This window comes from Eleginops maclovinus, chromosome 5, assembly GCF_036324505.1.
Source record: "Eleginops maclovinus isolate JMC-PN-2008 ecotype Puerto Natales chromosome 5, JC_Emac_rtc_rv5, whole genome shotgun sequence".
Lineage (NCBI taxonomy): Eukaryota > Metazoa > Chordata > Actinopteri > Perciformes > Eleginopidae > Eleginops > Eleginops maclovinus.
In genome coordinates this window covers 14,330,415-14,352,915 of record NC_086353.1, presented here as the reverse complement: position 1 = coordinate 14,352,915, position 22,501 = coordinate 14,330,415, and the positions used below count along the sequence as shown (strand labels likewise).

At 39.9% G+C, this 22,501-nt stretch overlaps 1 protein-coding gene across 3 annotated transcripts in view; it reads left to right on the top strand.

The window, feature by feature from the left end:
• Nucleotides 1–22,501, top strand: part of dlc1 (DLC1 Rho GTPase activating protein) — a 73,850-nt gene that overhangs the window by 18,262 nt on the left and 33,087 nt on the right. For 2 of the 3 annotated variants that reach the window (XM_063883582.1, XM_063883581.1), the window contains exon 5: nucleotides 794–827. In XM_063883582.1, coding sequence (XP_063739652.1) covers nucleotides 794–827 — 34 coding nt within the window. Of the gene's footprint in view, nucleotides 1–383; nucleotides 432–793; nucleotides 828–22,501 lie in introns of those variants that run through there. The other variant, XM_063883583.1, reaches the window with a different exon arrangement.

Sequence of the window (22,501 nt, the reverse complement as noted above, 5' to 3'; positions counted from 1 at the left end):
CACACACACACACACACACACACAGACACACACACACACACACACACACACACAGACACACACACTCTTTAACAGAAACCCTGTTTTAAAGCAGTAGTATTTTTATGAACTCACAACAAACCAAAGAAGGGAATATTACGTGCACAGAATGATAGGAATCTACTACGGCAACAAAATATGTTGTGCGATCCTATCAGTGTTGCTCTCCAGACTATCTATATGAGGGTTGCATCAACATTGAATCAGATGAGAATGTGCTGTGTGCTCTGACTCCTCATGATGTTATATTTGTCCAAAAGTCTCTGTTGGGTTTGTTATCTGCTGTGACCATTTATTTTGACGATTGCACATTGGAAAACTACACATACAGAGTTTTAGGACCCTTTTTTTCAGTGTGCATGGCAAATTGTGTTTCTACACGTGTCTTATTGGTGAGTGCAGCAACACATTCTTAAAATGTCAAGGCAGAATATGGGGATATTTTTAATCCTTGTTCAATAATGTGTTTAGTTTTTGTAGCCGGCTGGACTGGACACAATTACACAGGAAACAAGCCCATACATCTTGTCTGTATCCTGATCCTCATACTGGAGAAAAAGTTCATGGGAGAACATGCAAAGGGATTGAAAATATAACCACCACTTCATCAGACTGAAGACTGATTTTTTATTTGCTTTCAATGCTGTCTTCATCAGATATGATGAAACACATTGTTTAATGAAATTAAACTGTATGTTTCAATAATGATGGTGCTACAATTAAATTCTAATCTTTTTTCTCTTCTGTTTCATAGAGCACCTCCAACCTTCCTGAGACAGAAAAAGCTGGTGAGTCTTTGCTGGTTTTTTTTCCTTCTTGTGTCTTTAGTCTACTCCCAGATATCAACACTCAAATAAAAATGTTAGGTTGCTTATCGGTAGATTTTGTCACATGTGTGTTTGGCAAAAGTGCTGTGGTCTGGGTCTGGTCTGTTGCGCTGTGAATAGGTTCAGCGGTACACTTTCTGATTGATAGCCTTGTCCGGTGTTCACTTAAAGAGCCAAGGAAGGAAGGAAGAAGCGAGGGAGGGTTTGAATAGAGGAGGACAGACTCTACTTTTATCAGAAACTTGATGGGAGTTTAGATAAGAACCTAGACTCATCTTCAAAACCATCAAGCTAGTCGCACTTTCAAAGATAAGAGCCAGACTGGATGTCGTGTCTGTTGCCCAAAACTCTTGACCTGTATTCATGTACCTTTTGCCCTCATCTTTAACTTTGCTTTTCTTGAGATGTTCCAGTGATCAAAAGAATATTCTTGTATAGAAAACAATGAAGAATGTGTACTAAAATGTATCTATCCAAATGCACACATGCTTTGGTGACTGGACTTTGGTATCATTTGTCAGCCTACAATTATAAATCTTCACCGGACTTCCTTCTGATAAATAGCTTTCACAGTATTAATAATGTGTTCTCATTATCTAGCAATGCTTGCGTCATTCTCTTGCACTTTATTACGAATCGATCGTAAGAGCAAACCCGCTGTGTAGAGAGTGGCCCCGCTTTATTGGCTGCGACCTCTCTGTCAGCAGTCTGCCAGTAATGCACAGGGTCATCAGGAAGCTATGGATGCACAGAGCTACTTTCAGACAGTCAGCAGGGGTGCAGTGTTCATTAAACACCCCCCTGTGTCGTCAGTCCACTAGTAAACAATACCAGCTGTCTGAAATCCTGCTGGGAGTCCTCACTCACTCTTACTCTGTCTCTCACTGTTATTATCGTCTGTTGCTGAAAAGATTTCATAGGAAATGTGCTGAAGCTGTCAGTATGTTTGTTCTTGTGTGTGTTTGTGCATCTTTGAGCACTATGTTTTGCCCCACTCTAAACCTTTTTTACAAGCGACCTAAAGCTTGCAAAAAAGGTACAGCTCCAACTTCAAATGGGTCAAATTTTGTTGGTCATTTTTCTTCATTTAAATCAGTCTGACTTCCTGTAAGCAAGTTATGTAACCTTCATATCTGGGCCTGTGTGATGGAACCCAGAACTCTGGAGGGTGGAGGTGGGGGGTGTACGATTGGGAGTTTGCGGAGTTTTGGGGGACTTGATGGAGTACAAAGCCCAGTGTTCATTGAGAGACTTCAAAGACCCCTCTGTATCTCCAACATTTAAGCCCCTGGGAATGACACATTTGTTGCAGTGTTACATCACACACCATGCCCTTAAGGCTCCTGCTGCTCTGCCATGAAAGACGGCTCATTCATGGTTAATTTTACTATCTCTGTGACAACGGAAGCACACCAGTGATCAACAAGAACTTTCCACAGCCAGTGCTCTGTAATGGCTCAGTTGATGACCTCCCTGCGGCGCTGGGTGTACCTTGGTGAGTGGTCAGTGTCACGGCTTTCCTGTGCACAAAGAGGATGTGTCTACATGCAGATACAACTGACAACCTGTTGTTTATAAGTGTTTTTATGGGGCTCCTGTGACGCAGCCTAAGCCCCACGAGGCCTGCAGCGTGCTAATGCACTGGAATGGCAATGACATAACTTATTCCATACTTCATAGCATCTGGCGATGATTAGGACCGTCATGCGTCGAGTTTGCATGACGATCTTTATCCTCAGTTGGGCATGGTCTAGGGGATGATGCAAGTTATGTGGTGAGTGATATGATACACATGTAAGATATTGAAATCAAACTTTAGAAGAACAAAGTAGAACATTAAGAAATCCCCAAAGAAGTTATAGAAGCTATATATACACTGTATGACGGTAAAGGCTCTTTTTACAATGTAAACATGATCATATACAGTGGGGCAAAAAAATATTTAGTCAGCCACCAATTGTGCAAGTTCTCCCATTTAAAAAGATGAGAGATGCCTGTAATTTTTATCATAGGTACACTTCAACTATGAGAGACAAAATGAGAAAATAAAATCCAGAAAATCACATTGTAGGATTTTTAATGAATTAATTGGTAAATTCCTCGGTAAAATAAGTATTTGGTCACCTACAAACAAGCAAGATTTCTGGCTCTCACAGACCTGTAACTTCTTCTTTAAGAGGCTCCTCTGTCCTCCACTCGTTACCTGTATTAATGGCACCTTTTTGAACTCGTTATCAGTACAAAAGACACCTGTCCACAACCTCAAACAGTCATACTCCAAACTCCACTATGGCCAAGACCAAAGAGCTGTCAAAGGAGACCAGAGACAACATTGTAGACCTGCACCAGGCTGGGAAAAGTGAATCTGCAATAGGTAAGCAGCTTGGTGTGAAGAAATCAACTGTGGGAGCAATTATTAGAAAATGGAAGACATACAAGACCACTGCTAATCTCCCTCGATCTGGGGCTCCACACAAGATCTCACCCCGTGGGGTCAAAATGATCACAAGAACGGTGAGCAAAAATCCCAGAACCACATGGGGGGACCTAGTGAATGACCTGCAGAGAGCTGGGACCAGAGTAACAGAGGCTACCATCAGTAACACACTACGCCGCCAGGGACTTAAATCCTGCAGTTCCAGACATGTCCCCCTGCTTAAGCCAGTACATGTCCAGGCCCGTCTGAAGTTTGTTAGAGGGCATTTGGATGATCCAGAAGAGGATTGGGAGAATGTCATATGGTCAGATGAAACCAAAATAGAACTTTTTGGTAAAAACTCAACTCGTCGTGTTTGGAGGAGAAAGAATGCAGAGTTGCATCCAAAGAACACCATACCTACTGTGAAGCATGGGGTGGAAACATCATGCTTTGGGGCTGTTTTTCTGCAAAGGGACCAGGACGACTGATCCGTGTAAAGGAAAGAATGAATGGGGCCATGTATCGTGAGATTTTGAGTGAAAACCTCCTTCCATCAGCAAGGGCACTGAAGATGAAGCGTGGCTGGGTCTTTCAGCATGACAATGATCCCAAACACACCGCCAGGGCAACGAAGGAGTGGCTTCGTAAGAAGCATTTCAAGGTCCTGGAGTGGCCTAGCCAGTCTCCAGATCTCAACCCCATAGAAAATCTTTGGAGGGAGTTGAAAGTCCGTGTTGCCCAGGGACAGCCCCAAAACATCACTGCTTTAGAGGAGATCTGCATGGAGGAATGGGCCAAAATACCAGCAACAGTGTGTGAAAACCTTGTGAAGACTTACAGAAAACGTTTGACCTCTGTCATTGCCAACAAAGGGTATATAACAAAGTATTGAGATGAACTTTTGTTATTGACCAAATACTTATTTTCCACAATATTTTGAAAATAAATTCTTTAAAAATCCTTCAATGTGATTTTCTGGATTTCTTTTTCTCGTTTTGTCTCTCATAGTTGAAGTGTACCTATGATAAAAATTACAGGCCTCTCTCATCTTTTTAAATGGGAGAACTTGCACAATTGGTGGCTGACTAAATACTTTTTTGCCCCACTCTATATGTTCCAATTGATTCCTTAGAAGCTACTACCAATGTCTTATTTTCTTCTTTGTATCATACATTACAAATGTTTGAGAAAAGAAAAGTTATTGAGCTTTAAAATGATGTCTTATGCTCAAGTATGAACATACTAAATGTGGTAAATGTGTAGGCAGATTTCTATGGTAATTAGTGTTTCAAAAAAGACCTGTCTTAAAGTCAGTTAGTGCTTATCTTCAGAGGCAGCTTGTTCAGCACTGTGCCCTCACATCCTCTCATCCAAACGTTGACAGGTTTACCTTGTGTGTGAGAATGAGAGGACAGATTAGGAGAAACAGCAGAGAAATTAACAGCAAAAGTGGCATAGTAGGTCAAAAGAAAGGCATACAATAACATCAAATATTACTATATTTGGCATTGAGACATACCAAACAAGCCAACCATTGGTTCACCTTTTAGTGTAGGCATACAACCAGAAGTTTGTAATTCTAGTTCACCTTTACACGACCCACTGAGTATTAACAACAGGTTATTGACATGGTCTTCACTTGTCCAAATTCATAAATACTTATAAATCCTGCAATGGGTTGAAATGTTTTTTGGCTTAGTGATAGACAATCATTGTTGATTACAGATAATTAAACTGAACTGTTACAGAAGGCAATTGACATCAATAGATATCTTTCAGAAAAATGTGGAAAACTGAAGGTTTAACAGGTCTCTTTCTAGTTCTTTCCCTCCCACCAGTTTTGGAGCTTGTTCACAGTTCACAGCGATTCCTGGTTCTAAAAATGGTATATGGTTTTTTCTCCCTGATTGTGGCTGAGGTTAGAGGCACCAGGCTGCGCCTTCCTGATCTAAATATAAACCAGTGGGAATACATAAACAGAACACAATGATGTACTTCCAACCAGTAGCAGTTTTAAGTCCTGACCTTTTACCTGGACTCTTAGCCTCATAGTCTACACTACTAGCCTAGAATGTAGGTGGAGGAAAAGAAAACTGAGGAAAGAGGAAGTGGTTTAGCACCCTCAGAGGGGTCCTGTATGGGAGGCGTACTCCTAGACTAGGTATTTGGTTGTTCCTGTGAATAACTGTCTCATCATTTCTGTCTGTCTGGCTCTCCTTTTTTGTTTCCTTCTTTCTTTTATCCCTCATTTCCCTTCTACTCACCATCCTTCCCTTCTTGGAAGTCCAGTGACAAGGTTGTTTTACTGGTATTTGAAGCTGATTCTAAATGCAGCTGTGTTTTTACTGTTCAGATACACAAAATGACGCTCTGGATATCCCAGTATTCGTCATCGTATTATTACACACTAAGTCCCTTTGTTGGTGCATTAGTCTGACCATTCCTTATCTTTTAAATCACCACAAAACAACTCAAATCCTTATACCCACAGGAAATATATTACTTTAAAGTGACTTCACTTGTTCTTAAGACGCTCAACATTTTGGAAAATACTTGTCTGCAAACCGATGCTTGGTTTGTTTAGTTATTATACAAATAGAAATGTAGAAGACACAACTATGGTGCTAGCCACATGCCAGCTGATTCGCCTGGTTCCAGTCTCTGCTAAGCCAAGATAATCATCCTTTCAACATTTGGCTCACAGACACGAGAGTGGTCTTAATCTTCTCATTTTACTTTAAGAGCATTTCCTTAAACATCAAACTATTAATCTAATACAAACTAATACAGAGATGTGATTGTGTATTGAAGAATATTGGATATATACTTGATTACTAGTGTAAATAACAAACAATCTTTTCAGCAACAGATGGTGTCTGAGATTACTGTTTAGCCAGAGATCTTGTGATTGAACCTTTTAGCTTTATCAGTCCTCAAAGTACGCATATTCCCCCACCAATTTCCACTTAATTTAGAGACTGTCACAGATAAACTAATTTCAGCATTCATATTAAAAAACTTGCTTTCCTAATGTTTGACCCTCGCTATTTTCTCCTTGTTTATACCCTTAGGCATCATGCCCTTTGAGGACATTGCTCTCATCTGAGAAGGTTCTATGATCTAATGAAGGTCCCTTTGCCTGGAGCCAAGTCAATAAAGCTCATTACCGGTGATACAGTAGTTCCTGTTACTTGCTCTTTGATTGAATCTGGCTTATCCCACCTTTTTGCAAACCCCTCCATACACAGTACAGGAGTCGCTGCCATTGTGCAACCCCCGGGACATCTTTGCAATATCCAAATTGCAGGAGGTGTCTTGGGCTCCTTTATATTCAAACTTCATGTTGATTTATCTTGACAATAAGTGTCACATTTTCACAATTTCCATCATATCAGTACTTTATTTTAGTCCAAACTCAGAAACCTCTCTGCTTCTTTATAATTTTGAGACCTATTTTTTTGGCAATCCATCTTCCTGGCTATGTTACTCTTAACAGGAAGCCACTGCATGAGGGGGAATTTACAACAGGAACTCAGTTTGCTGAACTGTTACAACAACAAAAGTCCCCCGCCATTACCAAAGAAAGCAGCCTTTATGTGTTGCGTCTTCATTCTTGTTTTATCTTATTTTTTTCTGCTCGTTGGTGTGTGTCTAATCACCCACTGTGTATGGAAACCATGTAGTACTTTTTATAGATAAAATGAGCCACCATGTGTTTCCTTTGTATACAAAACATCTTCAATGAGTATCTGCATGGGTGATTGATTTGGTTTTTTGTTTTGATCCAGGTGCTGTTTTGCAAGGGTTTTTTTCACAATATAAATGTAACCTCACATATGTATTTTATTTTCTCTTGAGCTACTAGTGGGTTTTTCTGGGGTTTCACTTACTGGGCTTTCAATGTGCTTCAACTTTATTGCTTTTCAAACTTTAAATGCCATTCAATATCTTTTGAATGCAAAAATGAAAACAATGACTCAAAGGGCATGATGCCTAAGGGTATAAACAAGGAGAAAGTAGCGTGGGTCAAACAATGACTGCCATTTTTTTGCATGTTAACCACAGTATAAGGGACGCTTAGCAAAGCATTGTTTTTATGGTAATTGGCACACAATTATAAATCATGTGGCCTGTACATATTTTAATACATTCAGGTTTTATTTTTTACCTAAAAAGCCTTCATTGAGTAGATTAGCGTTCGAAATGACAGGGATAAATGTGTCTGGATCTTAACAAGAAAAACAAGGAAAGTTTTTTTTCTGCTCAGGTTTCTCTTTTCTCTTGTGATTTCCATTATACAGTTTATTTTTTAGTTTATTACTAACTTGAACCAATGCTTCATCTGAAAGGAACTGGTAAATACTTTAATCTGTAAACGGGGGATTGTAAATCTCTCAGTGTGGATGGTGTGAGATGCCCACGCTGTCCCCAGGCTAACCAATCAGTCGTGGCTCAGCAGGCTCTGGTTCATACCCCTCGTCTGCATGTTGGGGGAGCGATTGTCTACGACATGCAAGAGATGTGGATTGTTTGGGTAACAATATATAGACACTATTGTGTTTTGATATTTTTGAGGTGTCTGGTTGTCTGACATGTTATTGTAAGCATTGTTTTTAGTCTTGAATTACTTGGCACACTTGTGAAGGTATTAGATTGTCAGGATGGAGTAATGTTTAACTACGGCAGACGGTGAAGGTGAGGGAGTTTAGGTTTGATAGTAGAGTAGGACTTCAAGCAGATGGTCACATCAAAGGGATTCCCACACAATTACAGTCACACTCAGGCACATCCACACATACGTGCTTCAGCATACCGACACATTTTTGGCCGTGCTGTAAAGAAGTTTAGGTTTTTCACAGCCATTTCGATAAGACTCTCACATACACTGTTTGAAGCCCTCCCAGAAACAACCCACCCCCCGTCATATTTTACCTCCCCTATCTTCATTTCTAGGTCAGTGTGTTGGCAGGTAACTGTTTGTGGAGTTAGATGTAGGTTCACACTCCTGGCACATTACAACTTTGTTTGACAGAGGGGGCCGTTGGCAAGACTTTCCTTCCTGAGAACTCCATTGTTTTCCCTCTCCCCCTGTTCTCCACCCTTCAGGACATTTTCCCTCATATCCAGGTTACAATCTGTTTTTTTGCCCCCTTATCGCAGGTACACCAGACAGAGAGAGAGGGAAAATACACTGATGTGTTGTTGTGATACGAAGACTGACCCAGATGCTTTACATTTGCGTGTCTTGAAATACGCACAGACTCACGGATGCATGAAACACATAATTTGATTCAGATGTCATGTGAGTGGAACAGGTGTGAGGGACGATACTAAAAATGTGATACTTTTTTCGGCTGTTTGTTTTTCTGTATCCTATCTTGATCCCCATTTACAACATTTTTAAAGAGGTGATTCCACCCTTGCAAAAGCGCAGACTACAGGGTGGTGAAAAAGCAAAGACACAGGAATCTAAGCCTTATCAGTCTCAGCAAACCTCAGGAGGCCATAAAGTCAATTGGCCACGATGAGCCCAATGCTATCAGCAGGGTGCAATAAGCCAATGCTGGGTACATTACCTTCACTTGCTGGAGCAATTAGCACGACTGGCCGACTTTCTCAAGTGTGAGCTTAGTGTGGAATGTAATGAAAGGCAATCTGAAGAATACGGCTCATACTACATGCTATTACTCATACGGCTCACTGCTACATGCACATACTGTATGAACGCACACACATAGAGTCTTTTTAAGTTCTGTAGATTCAGTTAACTGGCTACTGCACAAAATTGAACATTCCCAGTTAGCATAATTTTGGACTTAAAAAAATACATTTCCAGGGTCTGGAAATGTTGTTTGGTGAAAACAAAAGTTGTTTCTCCTCTTGATTGTATCATGATTTACTTGAATCAAAGCAAAGAAATATTCTTGCCTCCTAATATTCTGATCTCCTATGGGGCTCTGAACAGGACAGTACCGCATGAAGCAGAACAATTTGTGGCTTAATGATAGGATGAAAACAATATCTTAGTTATAATTGCAAGATGTAATCCTGTGTTTAAGAGCAAATTGTGTTATCATCTCAAAAGCCAGAGTGTAAAAGAAAAAATCATCAGTTCAGATATTGAAGTGGCTGTTTTTACGCAATAAGTAGCCAATGACTAAGCTTCTTCGTAGACCCCAGAGAGCTGGGCTTGCTTAATAGAGGCCAAATCAGCATAATCCGATCACAGCAGCAGTCTAAGTAGTGGATTCCAGTGAGTTGTTTTTGTCCTCCTCAGTAGCTTATGTTAGTTACATAAGGTTTACAGTACATACAGAAAGAATTCTAAATAACAAATGGCATTTTTTTTGTTTTTGAGAGCCTGTGTATGAAAGAGTGCACTGCATATTGTATTCCTACCACATTGTATTTACAGTAAGAACACATCAGACCCTTTCCCATGGCTGAGTGGCTGAGGAAAGTGATTATTGGCTGTGGGGAATAACTGAGAGGATTCTGTGGTGCTGGACGAAGGAACCCCAGCATTGTTACGCTTGCCATCTCAGTGTCCTTTTGGGGAATATCTCAATAGGATATGGCAATATTTGGATGTTATATCGTGATATGAGACAAGATATATTATTAGGTTTCTGCTATCTTAATACTGATGAGTGTCTTTCCTGGTTTTAAGCCTGTATTACAGTATATTGATTGCATTTTCTGAACTGAATTTTCAAATTGTTCTATTGTTGCCTTTACCCAGTTTACTCTCATATATATAAAAGATCAACGTGTAAATATTTTTGTGAAAGCACCAGCAGTCAATTCTGCAATATGTTTGTAATGTAGTTATTGATGTATTATCAGAAAAATGTTGATATTAGCTTTTCTCCATGTCGCCCAGCTCTACCTCATAAAATATTTTCACTATCAACCATTTCTCGAAACCATTCAGTGATCCTGCAGCTCTTTCTGGGTGACTCAAGCATCATTTTTGCATCCCTTCATCATCACTTACTGTCTTTTGGTTTGACTTCTGTGTGTCTTTAGCTGCTTCAAGGACAAGTGAATCTTTATAATAAGAGGCTGCCTGGGCAACGGGTTATGTAACTGGCATTGATACACTCTGTCTAGACAGGGTAGGGCAGGTGTAAAAAGAGGAGATGAGGGGAGGACGGTGACAGAGGAGAGAGACAGAGAAAAAGATGCAAGATTATTTATTTTTTTAAAAAGACTAGGAGAGAGAGATGAGGATGGTAGTCGTGACTATAAACTGCTCAGATATTCACAGAGAGTGCTGGAGTTCGTGTCGGAAAGCACTTACTCACGCTTACACACATATATACCCACACACCCACACACACACACACACACACACACACACACACACAGGCAGAATAGAATATGAGAGCATTGCAGCACAAGCTGGATGTGCCCCAGCAGCTACCGCACTGATGCTCACTGCAGCAGACGGGAGTGTACAGACTGGAAGACAGAGTGAGAAAGCGAACAAGGCAGAACCTAGACCACTACATAGGATAGAGACAGTTATATGCAGAAACTAGTCAGGTTGTAATTTTAATGCTTTAACCAAGCTTTACAAATATTAGGAGCTGTGATATTGCCAAGGAACGATAGCTAAATAATCGATCTGATCCGGAGCAGTTGTAAACGGCATGTCTCGCTCTATGAGGCTGCTGCTGCTGCAGAGGTCCTTCAGTGACCACATCAGGTCCTCTACCTCTAAAGCCATAGATAAACTCAGCAAGCCTGCTCGAGAGAGTCATCAAGCAGGTGAGTGACTAAGGCACTGACTGACACTGGTGAATGTCTGCGCAGTACGTGTACATGTTTGTTTGACTCTGATTTGTATGTGACTGTGTGCAAATGCATAGAACTTGGTTCCACTTCCCTCAGTTGTAGTTTATTCCATGGTCATGCATGTGGAGTTTAGGATTCAGAACAGGGTGGGGAAACGCCATTGCCATTGTATCAGAAAGAAAAAGGGATAAGCTGCAAGGCATCTGCAAAAGTGATTCGAACAAACAGATCAATATGCTGTTTTTCTTAGATGTGGGATGCTTCAACCAAGTGAAATAGGCAAATACGAGTTCAGCTATTTCTATTTAAGAGGATCATTGTCATGTTTGGGTAATACGTTCGTTTTCCTGAGCGCTTTATGTGCTGACAGGTATTTTTGTGTGGGTAAATGTGTATGTATTTGCATATAAGACGTCTTTCTTACCTGTCTCTGCCCCAGTACTGAAAACTAGGTTCTGCCCATGTATAACTGATGAGCTGCCTTTACACTTGCAGGACTGAGTGCATCAGAATAGATGTCCAACTCCCTGGCTAGCTTGCTTTTAAATAATATAGATAGCCATCATATAAGAGCAGCAGCAAAGAAAGTGGATTAACAGTGCTGCACTTAAAGGGAGGTTGGCCTAAGATGGCCAAAGATCAGGCAGCTTCAAAGTGTTTTAAAGAGAGGTGAGATCATATTTAAAGTTCACAGCTGACATGCGGTTTGCTGCATTATGTTTGATATCTCAGCAACTTCAGAACAGGTGCTTGTGAGCTTCTTGTTAAAGGTCGTCACATCATTTTCCAGTGAAAATAGAGGTCAGGGCCCTGTGACCTAACCTCTCCATTGAAGTAGAGAGTACCAGGTGATAAATATCCAGCAGGATGTTACAGGCTGTTGCCACATAGCTCCCTGTCTCACATTAAAGAGGGAAAAAGTGGAAAAGTGGGTCAAAGAATTATGACAGGATCTAATTACAGCCCTCCTGTCACTTATTTCTCATGTATTCATTTGCGCTCATTCTTCGAGATGTAGGCAGAATGTTGTGGCTTTAAGAGGAAATGCACGTGTAACTAAACCATTGTGACTGTGTGTGAATTCTTGCATGTGTTCTCAGCCATAAAGTGCAGGAACACAGTGTACTGTACCAGGAGAGATGTGAGTGCTCTTAGTCCGTGTGCTCGTGGCAACGTGTAATTAACCATTATTTAGACTCAATCATACACATATTTTAAATCATATTGTTGTGAATACTTAACATTTTAAACTGCTTTTTATTTATGACAAAAACCTATGCTCTTTCCAAATAAGCCAATTACATATGACTGTGTTTTTGAAAAAAGAAGTGCCCTTCTTGGTGACAAAATGGTCTTGAAGTGATATTTGGTTGCGGTAGGTGATCCTTGCTTGTGCATTAACTAATAGCACTCTGGGCATTCACTCAAGGACTGCATGTCAGCTCTGTGCAGCATCACGCATCCTGTAACCCAATAACCTTGTTGACTTTTCCCACCCTTGTCATCTCTATGATCACACCAGATATTTAAGCATGTGTACAGCTAAGGGGAAAACACAGAGTTTATCCACTGAGAAAACCCAGCTGTCGCTCAAAGTCTTTGTGTACACTGTCTATTGGAGACATCATCACACAGATTACCGCTCTGTCTGGCTATTGTCCTCGGAGCCCTCCACTAAATCTACCCCAAGAAGATTCTTCTTTAGGCAATGAACGCTTTTAAGGGTCGAAACGTTCGGCAGATGTTTTTCTGATCCCTTCGTTTAGGCTAAAAGTATGAAAGTCTAACAAGACAGTAACAGATACTGCACAGTTGAGGCTGTTTACCTTCAGGCTTTTCATCAGCTCATGGTTAATAGCTGTTAGTTTTTTTAAAGAAAATATAGATAAAGGTTCTCCCTTACTACAAACAGCAAAGCCCTAAAGAATTATCCTGTTTGAATTATTAATGTAATGCTGCTAGTACAACAAACCTAAAAATAAAAAAAAAGATAATCTATTTTAGCCTTTTATTGGTCTGAAGTATGTAGGTGTAATATTGACATCTTCACTCAGAAAAGACTCAGAAGAAGATAAAAGGGTCTGGAATGAGTGGTATGCATACTGCTCTGTTTAAATGGGTTTTAGTCATTTTCAGACAGGTCAAAGGGCATCCTGAATCAGGACCGATAGGAAGAAAGGAAGAGGGCAACAAATAAATCAAATATTTCAGTTAGTTCATTCATTAAGGGCTCGAATCTTATTGTTAAGTTTACTATAGAAAATCAGGCTTAACTGGTCAAAATATATACAATTTAATCACAAAATGTGAAATAATATAGAGTGTTGCTGTTTCGCCACAATAACTTCTCTTGAAGACTTTTAAGTAAATGGAAGTCATCAGACAATTACTCAATTCCATGATGAAGATGTGAACCATAATACAGAGAACGAACAACAGTAAGAAAGGTTTTGATCAGTCAGAAACAGCACTCAGCAGTAACTGCTCACTGAATTGTGTCAACACCACTCAGCACATGAATTATTTTTCTTTTCCATGTCACTTATGCTGACATGTTATCTTTTCCCCAGCTGACATTTACATATGTGTGCACCTCCAGTCCTTGCACTAAAAGGTTTTATGTGACCAGGATATTGTGTAACAGTCTCCTTAAATGTCTTGTTTTTACACAATAGAGTTACATTTATAATGTACTTCTTTATGACTACAGTATGATTTAATCAAATTATTTCTAATACATGTTTACACCACTGTTAGCTGGTTACTTTAGACCCATAATTAGTTTAATATACCCATCATAATTGTACCAGCTGATGCTATTGCATAAAAACCAGAGATCAGTCCATCAATCAATAAACCAAAGTCGTGTGGAGATGTGGTCAAGTGGAGCTTATACGCAATGTAGGTTTATTGGCTTCCATGTTTTGTTCAAGCTTTTGCGTAGTGAAGATACAAAGGCATTTATTTTAGCTTTTACTTTCCCATCTAATGAGAAAAGCCATGGCTACAGAAGATAAGAAAATGATTGTGGCTTTACTTTTGTGGGTTTTGCTCTGGCTCAACCTTGAGGAAATTCAATTGAGTGTGAACATGCATACAGCTGCTGCATTTCTATAATATTCACTTGTATTGAGTTACTAAGTTTGCACAGGAGAAATTCATCACCTAATAATTAGAAAAACAAGGTTTTGGGCACAAGCACTGACCTTTTAAGCAGTTCCTTTGCAGTTCATTGTTTGTTCCTGCAGACATCCTTACAGCTCTATAGTGGGCTGTAAGTTCAGTGGGCTTCTCTTAAGAGGAAATTGATGTTGTTGTGTGGGAGGTGGAGACTTTGAAGTGCAATTATGTATTGTCTGACTTGCTTGTTTGTGAAATTCAGTGTCAGCAACATTTCTGGTGAAGTTCTCACTTTACGTCCTTACAAAGTGTTCCTTCTCTCTCAGAATCGACCTAGCATTCAGTCGCAGTTTGTCATTTAAACTTGTGTTGTTGCCAAAGTGAATTAGATACTAGCTGGTTGAGCAATTTGTTAAAATGTTTTCAAAAGTCAAGCAATCTTTCCTTTAAGGGGTTTGTGAAACTTTAAAGAGGCCTGCATGTGCACCAAAACCAACTAAAGCCAAAAAGAGGGCACAGACTGTCAGTGTTTGTGTTAAGTCTTAGTGGAGCCACAATTTAATGCCAAAATGAATACCAAAATTGCACTGCACTTCCAAATCTGCATTACCACACCCCCAGCTACCCTACTACATTCAACTTGGCAATCAAAAGTTGCCAAAACCACAACATGGTTAAATGATCAAGTACAGGCAGACAAAAACCTGCCTTATACAAGATGAAATTGGACCAAAGGGGTTTGGACAAAAATGTCCCACCAAACAACCATCTTGCATATGCATCCATAGAGCTTTGTGTATTCAGCATAGGGTGAATCTGTAGGTCCAAGTACTGCTTAGGTGAAGGTTTTTCAATATATCCCAAAGAACTCACAATCAAAACTGCACTGCAGCTGGGGGAGGCATAAAGGTCATAAAATACTATTTTGCCTAAACAAATGTAACAGTTCTTTGTTTAGATTTACGGAAATATATTTGCTATGCCTAAATCCCAGTGTTTGAATCTGAGTGTGTATTAGGGTCTTTGTGCCCCTACTTGTGCATGAATGTGTTATTGTCAATTGGCAACCAGGCTTTTGTATGGAGCTTAAAGGTGGGTCGGTGGGAGGTCCATAGACATGTTCCGGTCTACTCAAGCCATGCCTACTGTTAAACCACACAGATGTCCTGGGCCTATTGTGGCCCTATAGGACTCAACAGGGACCCAGCGGGGCCATTTCACGCCTTGAGGATGCCCTAAGAGAAAGTCAGAAAGGGCGCACCACTGTGACATCAGCAGAGATCTCTTTGGATTAAAACGCAGCAGGCAACCACGTAGCAAATTAGCCTCAACAAGATACTTTCACCCCAAGAATGGACAGAGCTGTTAAGAGATTAAGTTTGAAAAGGAGAATTCACTACAGATCATCACAATATGAGAGTTGATATCTTTAGTTGAGTTGGTTGTGCTTATTTTGGAGACAAACTACTAATTTAAACCTGCGTTGCTTTGGTGTTGGGCTTCAACTCATTATACTGTTTATGGGATGTGGCTTATACATTTATGGTCTTGGCAACAATTTAAGTGTTTCTGGTTTTCTGCCCAAACATCTTTTTCCAACCTGTTTAGATCTTTTTTTTCTTTTTCTTTTTAGTTGTCACAGGACATTTGAGTCCCTTAATATATACATTTTCCATCTACATCTTGATGACTACATGATACCACAATACTCCAGTTATCTTTGCATTATTTCTAGGCATCTTTTATTTCCGCAGAAAAGCTGCTCAAGATGTTTAATCATACAATCGTTCCAATGGTTTCATTTGAGCCTTTCAAGACAACCGTTGTGTAAAAAAAGCTGGTGATAATCCACCAACTCTCTGATGGCACCTCACGTTTCAGTACGCTTTCCCATTTAGGTCAAGCTGCTCGATTTGTGTCTATAAATAGCACCTCCTTATTATTTATCAAGGCAGATGAATTGCTCCACTGTCTTCTTGTGTGCCAGTATCCCATCCCAGTCATGAGGAAATGAAAAAGTAGGCCAACACTGTTTCATGTCATCTCTGTAATAATAGAGATTTTATTCAAGTCCATGTCAGTCTCAGCAGATAAGTGTGCAACTCTTGAACAACTTAAAGAGTCATAAAAACAGTATTTGTGTGTGTGAGTACCAATGATTCAGAGCATACCTAAAAGCATGCACAGACTATTTCTCTCTGTAAGCATGTGTATGTTTGCGCTATAAGATTACAGAACAACTCGACTCGACATGACTATGGGATACGTGCCAGGGACATTCTGTATTTTCACTCTACCTCATCATCTTATCTCCATGTGTTTTTATATATGTTTTGAGCTTTTTTAACTCAGCTCTCGTCTTCAAAAAGATGTCAAAGATGTGTGTTGTGGTTCCTTTAAACTATAGAATTCATACATGTGTGTTTGTTTTTATATATATATATATATATAAAAACACACACACATATATATATATATATATATATATATATATATATGTGTGTGTGTGTTTAAATTAAGGCACCATTTGTAAACATTCTATCTATAAAGCATTAACTTTGCTGTTGGTATTTTTTGTGTTTATCTTAACTCCAAATCTTTGTCTTTTAAGGAACAGCTAACATTAATTAGTGAGTATTAAAGAAGTATTTTGGGCAGTCTTTTGAATATTTTTAGCAACCTTTGTTTTAGCAATACTTTCTTTATAAGCTGTGCTGCCTTTCAGCTTGCCATGCTTTCATTTGTTTTATGTAACACAAATATTTGAAGTCTCAAGTAGCAGTTAAATCATTCTCTAAGGCTGCAATTTGGCTCAGCCTGTGTATGAGGCATGTGGTGGCTTTAGTCGTATTCATCTTTTCAGAAATGTAATTAAATCTGATTCCTGCAGTAACCACATGCTATATCAACATAATAAATAAGGCTGTATGACCTTTTCCTTTTGATAAATGATATATGTACAATGCAGCTCACCAGCTCATGATCGCTCGTATTAATGAACCATATTGTCCTCTCCCAGTTTATAAGGTCTGGCAAGGTTATTCTGACTGGTTATGCTGCTGTCATGTGACTGGTGGGCACTTAACTTGAGGGAGAACACTTGAGATATTTATGAGTGAATTAGAGTCCTCCAACACTGTTCCTGTTCAGTGATTTAAAGCCCCCTTGTTTCATCCCCTGTGCACTCACAAGGCCGCTTGTTTCAAAAACATTGGAATGTTTTGCTAAACCCAGTGACTCCAGCAAGCTCATGCCAAACTTGTTTACTTTGCTTGTTCTTCCACGCTCCCTCTCCTTTTCCCACTTTCTCTTTTTGACACATGAACTTATTGAATGCGTCTTTTGACTCGATCATAAAACCCCTTTCTGTGTTATTGATTCACAATCTCTGATTTGTTCTGTCCTTTAGTTAAAGTGTGAAGAGATTTTTGATCCAGGGAGCAGCTCAAAATAAAGCCATGTGGACAATTTTCAGTCATGAGATTTTGCATATTAAGAGAGAGGTGGTAAGACTTTGGAAGATGGGGGGAAAGGCTAGACATGAGCACTCAGCTTTACTTTCATGTAGCTACAGCTGATTCCTGAGCAGAATCCTAATCAGCTTGTGCTTTGATTTTGGAGGCTCTGCGCCCTAATTCTTGCTCAAGTGGGAACTTTTCAGCATGGCCTCAAGTAGCCCAATTGATGCATGGTCTTGACTTCTCTATGTCTAGTTCGCTGCCATGCTTTTGCTCTGCAGCTGGAAGGTGATGCAATTGTTCAGCACAGAACTTGGGCAAACACTCGTCTCCCTCTCAAACATCCAGATCTAACTGAGCTGGAACAGCGAGTCTGCTATTTCAAGGGTCCATTGACATTGTACGGGGATGAGGAGTAGATCCTCGAAGAGCCGACACTCACAGAACTCCTGATTTGGCAAAGCTTTGGATTCCAAAGTGGTTCGTACAAATATTTGCCCACTTTGTGGAATTCACTCCTGCCTCGCTGCCTGAGAATGTCTGATTTCACACCGCAGACTTTCAGGGCCGTCAACTCCTACACCTTTCCTCCCTCCGTCAGCAGAAATGGTGGAAGTGCTGTGATGAGTAAAGCTGCTTTGTTGGCAGAGACAGAGCAGTCTTTATTTATTTGAGTCACTGTGTTAATCAATACTACTGATTGCTAGTGCTGTGTTGAAGATATTCTGCCAACAAGAGAACCAGGGAGGACAAAGCAGCAGTGGAGTGGAGAGAGAATTAATGTAAAAATGTGTAAAAAAAACTCAATTGCCCCTGCATGATTCAGAAACATCTATAAACAATCAGGGCATTTGCATGATATAATGATATAAAAGCACAATTGTGAAAAAGGAAAAGAAAAAGATTCCATCAGCAGCAATTTGTCAGTGGTGTGTAATTATTTGGGGTTTGGTGATTACTTCAGGATTTCAGAATGAAATAACTATAATTGCTGGGAAAAAACAACACAAGGAAATTACAAAAGGAAGGACTCACATTAAAAACATATTTTGGTATTCTGATTTTAAAAAATGATGTGTGCACACAAATCATATTCTTTAATGTGTAACAGGACCTGAAGTGAGAAAAAATTGAGTTACAAGAAGAGGAACTTACTTCAAAGTAAAACTCCATGAGTGTTTGGCCATCACCCATACACATCCATCCATCCTCACCTGTGACAGAAGATGAGAGGTTCAAGGCTTGTGAGGTGATACAAGAGGAAGATGATGGCGTGACGGCTCGGCACTGGTCATTAGTTTTGAAGCAGAAACATTCCAGAAGAATCTCTTCCAGATGGGTACTTACAACAAGTTTTAGTGCCCCATTAAAATGGTCTCATCACTGGTGACTTAACTGCCTCTTGGGGTGCCTGATCTCATGGTATGTTGTTTGTTTACTCTCCAGTGGGCCTTCATTTCCTGTGTGTCTGTTGCTTTTTGCAGCTCTAGCAGGTCTCATTGGGTAAGCAAGCTTTAATTTATTAGACATCTTCAGGGGATTTTGAGCAATAGTGTTGCTCTTGTTGGTATTTTGGACCCTTTAAATACTATTGATTAGGAGTATTCTCTTACAGGATTGAAGCAATGAATCATGATGGAGTCTTCTGTCTTGGCTGTTTATTGAAACAAGAACAAGAGTTGATGTGAATGATTCAAAAAGAGATGTCTTTTTGCCCCCCCAAAATTAATAATCATTCCAGTAATTAAAGTCGGTCTTATCACAAATCTAATAATGACAAGGAGTACAAATCTATCCCTTTCAATTTAAAATAGTGTTATTTGATTCATAAACACTAGAAGATTATCATTATTCAGGGTAACACAAGTTCCGAGAATTTCAGAATGCAAAGAAGGATGGCTTTTTACATGGATTACTTTGACACTCACAGATCAGAGCAGAAGTCATGATGTTGTCCCAGTGTGTTCAGAAAGGAAACAAACTGACCCTTTTTCTTACTTGTCCCTCCAGTCACTAGCACAAGACACCCTGTTATATCAACTGCCCCCTCAGAGTCCTACTGACCTGCCAGCTAAATTAAGTCCAGATTTTATCATATAATGAGACATACATATGTTTTCCCCAAGCACAGAAAACTAAAATACCAGACAGCATACTTTACTTGAGGATGATCATTTCTCTGCCCAGCTGATACCAAATATTTATAGAGATTTGTATCTTTTACTAAGAATAAACATCTTTCCTTCCGATGCCAGTCACAAGACAACATAAGTCATTGAATCTGTTGGAAAATAAAACTTTGGCTTGAGTAGAGTATTAAATATCAAAATAAATAAGAAATAATCAAATTCATCCTATCGTTTTTTAGCTATGTTTGTCTAAGCAGTGGACCAATTGATCACCTGACAAATCCCATTCACTAAAAAATGGGATGACATCATTGACGATATCCAAATAAAATAGTAAGGGTAGGCGATAAAAATGGAGGATTAACAAATGTACCGAAGAATTTGGGAAGGGGAAGAATTGCCGGCTAAATTCCACAACTCAGAATTTAATTCAACTAACATAACACCTCCACCTGTCTGACCGGACACCTTATTTTCTTCCCACTCAAAAGTGGCCGCAATTTTTCATTATGACGGGGGGTTGACAGCCTTTCTGTGTCCTAGTGTGAAGTCATCTTTTTTTCTCTATCTCCTTATACTTTCCATTCTGTATTTGTCATTGTGTATGAGTGAATTTGAAGATCCCTTATAGTTGAGACCACATTACAGAAAAAAACAGCACGACTAAGTGGACCATTTCGACAGTGACCCTTTAAGCTACACTAGCCTTCAGGCACTGGTTAGATCTGATAAAGATTGTCTGTACATGTAATGTAATTCCCAAAATTCTATTCACTACTTGGGCAACAGTTTAATAATCAACAAGTAAGAATTACGTTACAGGTCTTAAGCTGTGAACTGCGCAAAGAAACATGCTTTAACTGCTTTTAGGAACGGGATGTCGGTGCCTTTGGCCTTTAAAGGCCTTCTCAAAAGAAAACCTTGTGTTAGGGCAACATTGTGACCAATCACAAGATGTTTCTTTACTACCATAAAATGGCATCAAGTTCATCCAGTGCTGTAAAAGCTTTATTAATTCAGTTGCTATAGCAACATTTATGGTACTTGAGATTTCTTATTTGGGTCATGGGATGAGCAGAAGTAAATTGTGTGGCTTGTTCACTGCTCATCCAAAGACAAGACCTCCAAGCAGCTTCAACATAATCTGTCTTAAGACTGAGCGGCCACTTAATGTCCCTTTCTCCCTCTGATCGAGAGGTGTTGCCTGTGACCTTTCACCTTGTAGTCAATCAGGGATCGTAACCTCTTAGCCACCATGAATGGGTGAACACAAGGCCACTGGCTGAGTGTTGTCACCCTCTGTGTTCAGGCCAAGCTCCACTTTAACTCCTTACAGCTGGTGATAATACATGCACTGGAGCGCTTAGCATTAGCATGTTGGGTAAGTGACACTTTGACAACTTAATGTCTTCAAGTGTCTGTGTGTGTGCATATGTGGTTGAGGTGAGGGTCAGTGAACGCGATGTGTGGCAGCATTTCTGGGACTAAATGCCCTGACGAGCCACAAGATTGCCAGCTGCTTACTCAAGCATAATATTTTACATGAATTGGTTGTAAAACAAAGCAGAGCGTCAGTAATGTTCTGAACAAGGCATTCTGGGAATGTTGTGAAAATTGGGGTTCGCTTATATTGCATGAAGTAATGTCGGCTCGCAAGCTCGCGTGCGTCTTTATCTTTCTTAACAGCTTTCATTTGAAACCAAATGAATGGTAGACATGTTGTTTCCCTGTTGGCCTGTCTTTCTGCAGGGACAATATAGCTGTCATGCAAACCAGTTCAGTAGCCCTAACCAATATGCACGCACTGAAATGTGAGCTAGAAAAGCCTTGCTGTCTGATGCCTCATGAGCTTGACAATTTAGAGGATCGAGTTCAAAACCTGCGGGTGCATAAAAGAAGAACACAGAAACCCAGCAGCCTATTCTCTGATTTACTTGTCTTGTGTTTGCCTCATTGCCTTAAAGCCATTAGCACTCAACGTGAGGGAGCAAAGGGGGTTTTGTCTTTTATGGTTGTAAACCCAGAAAAATATTTTCTTCAGGCAATGACGTCGTGTGGTCCCTCTGTAGTCAAACCATCTGAAAACAAGTACAAGACAGATGTTTTCCTCTGAAAAAGCATAGAATTTTGTTTAGTCATTGACAGAATCAGCAAGTTGCTTTAGGTTATATATTTTAACCCATTTCTGATTCATGATGGTTGGTTTGTACGGACTGATATATCTCATCAACAAAAATATATGCTTTATATGCAATAAATGTTCAAACCAATTATAGGGCACCCTGGTAGCTCACTTTGTAAAGCAGTGTCTGCAAATACGTGCCTGCCAACACGGATTCCTTTTAATTGGGATTAAGCTTGAGCTAGCTCTCAATGAAACTGAGGGTACTTGAACACTATGGCTGTCTGGTCCATTTCTTGTCATCACACCAAATACTAACATAATATTTTATTCCCATGCATTTGTCACGTTCATATGGACCATTAAACATGTGTTATGTTACCCATAGTATTTTCTTGCAGTGCGGCTTGTGTCTCTCCAGTATCCCCGTTTTTAGTTTCCTGTCCACTCCTTTTCCTTCTTTCTTGGAAAGATGGGGGACTGGGTAAACAGAGCAGGGTCAGCACCAGAGCAGCATCCCAATCTGTTGGGCATATGGAGGTTATGTCACTGCTGCAAACCTCCAGCTGGACAGTATTAGTACCCCT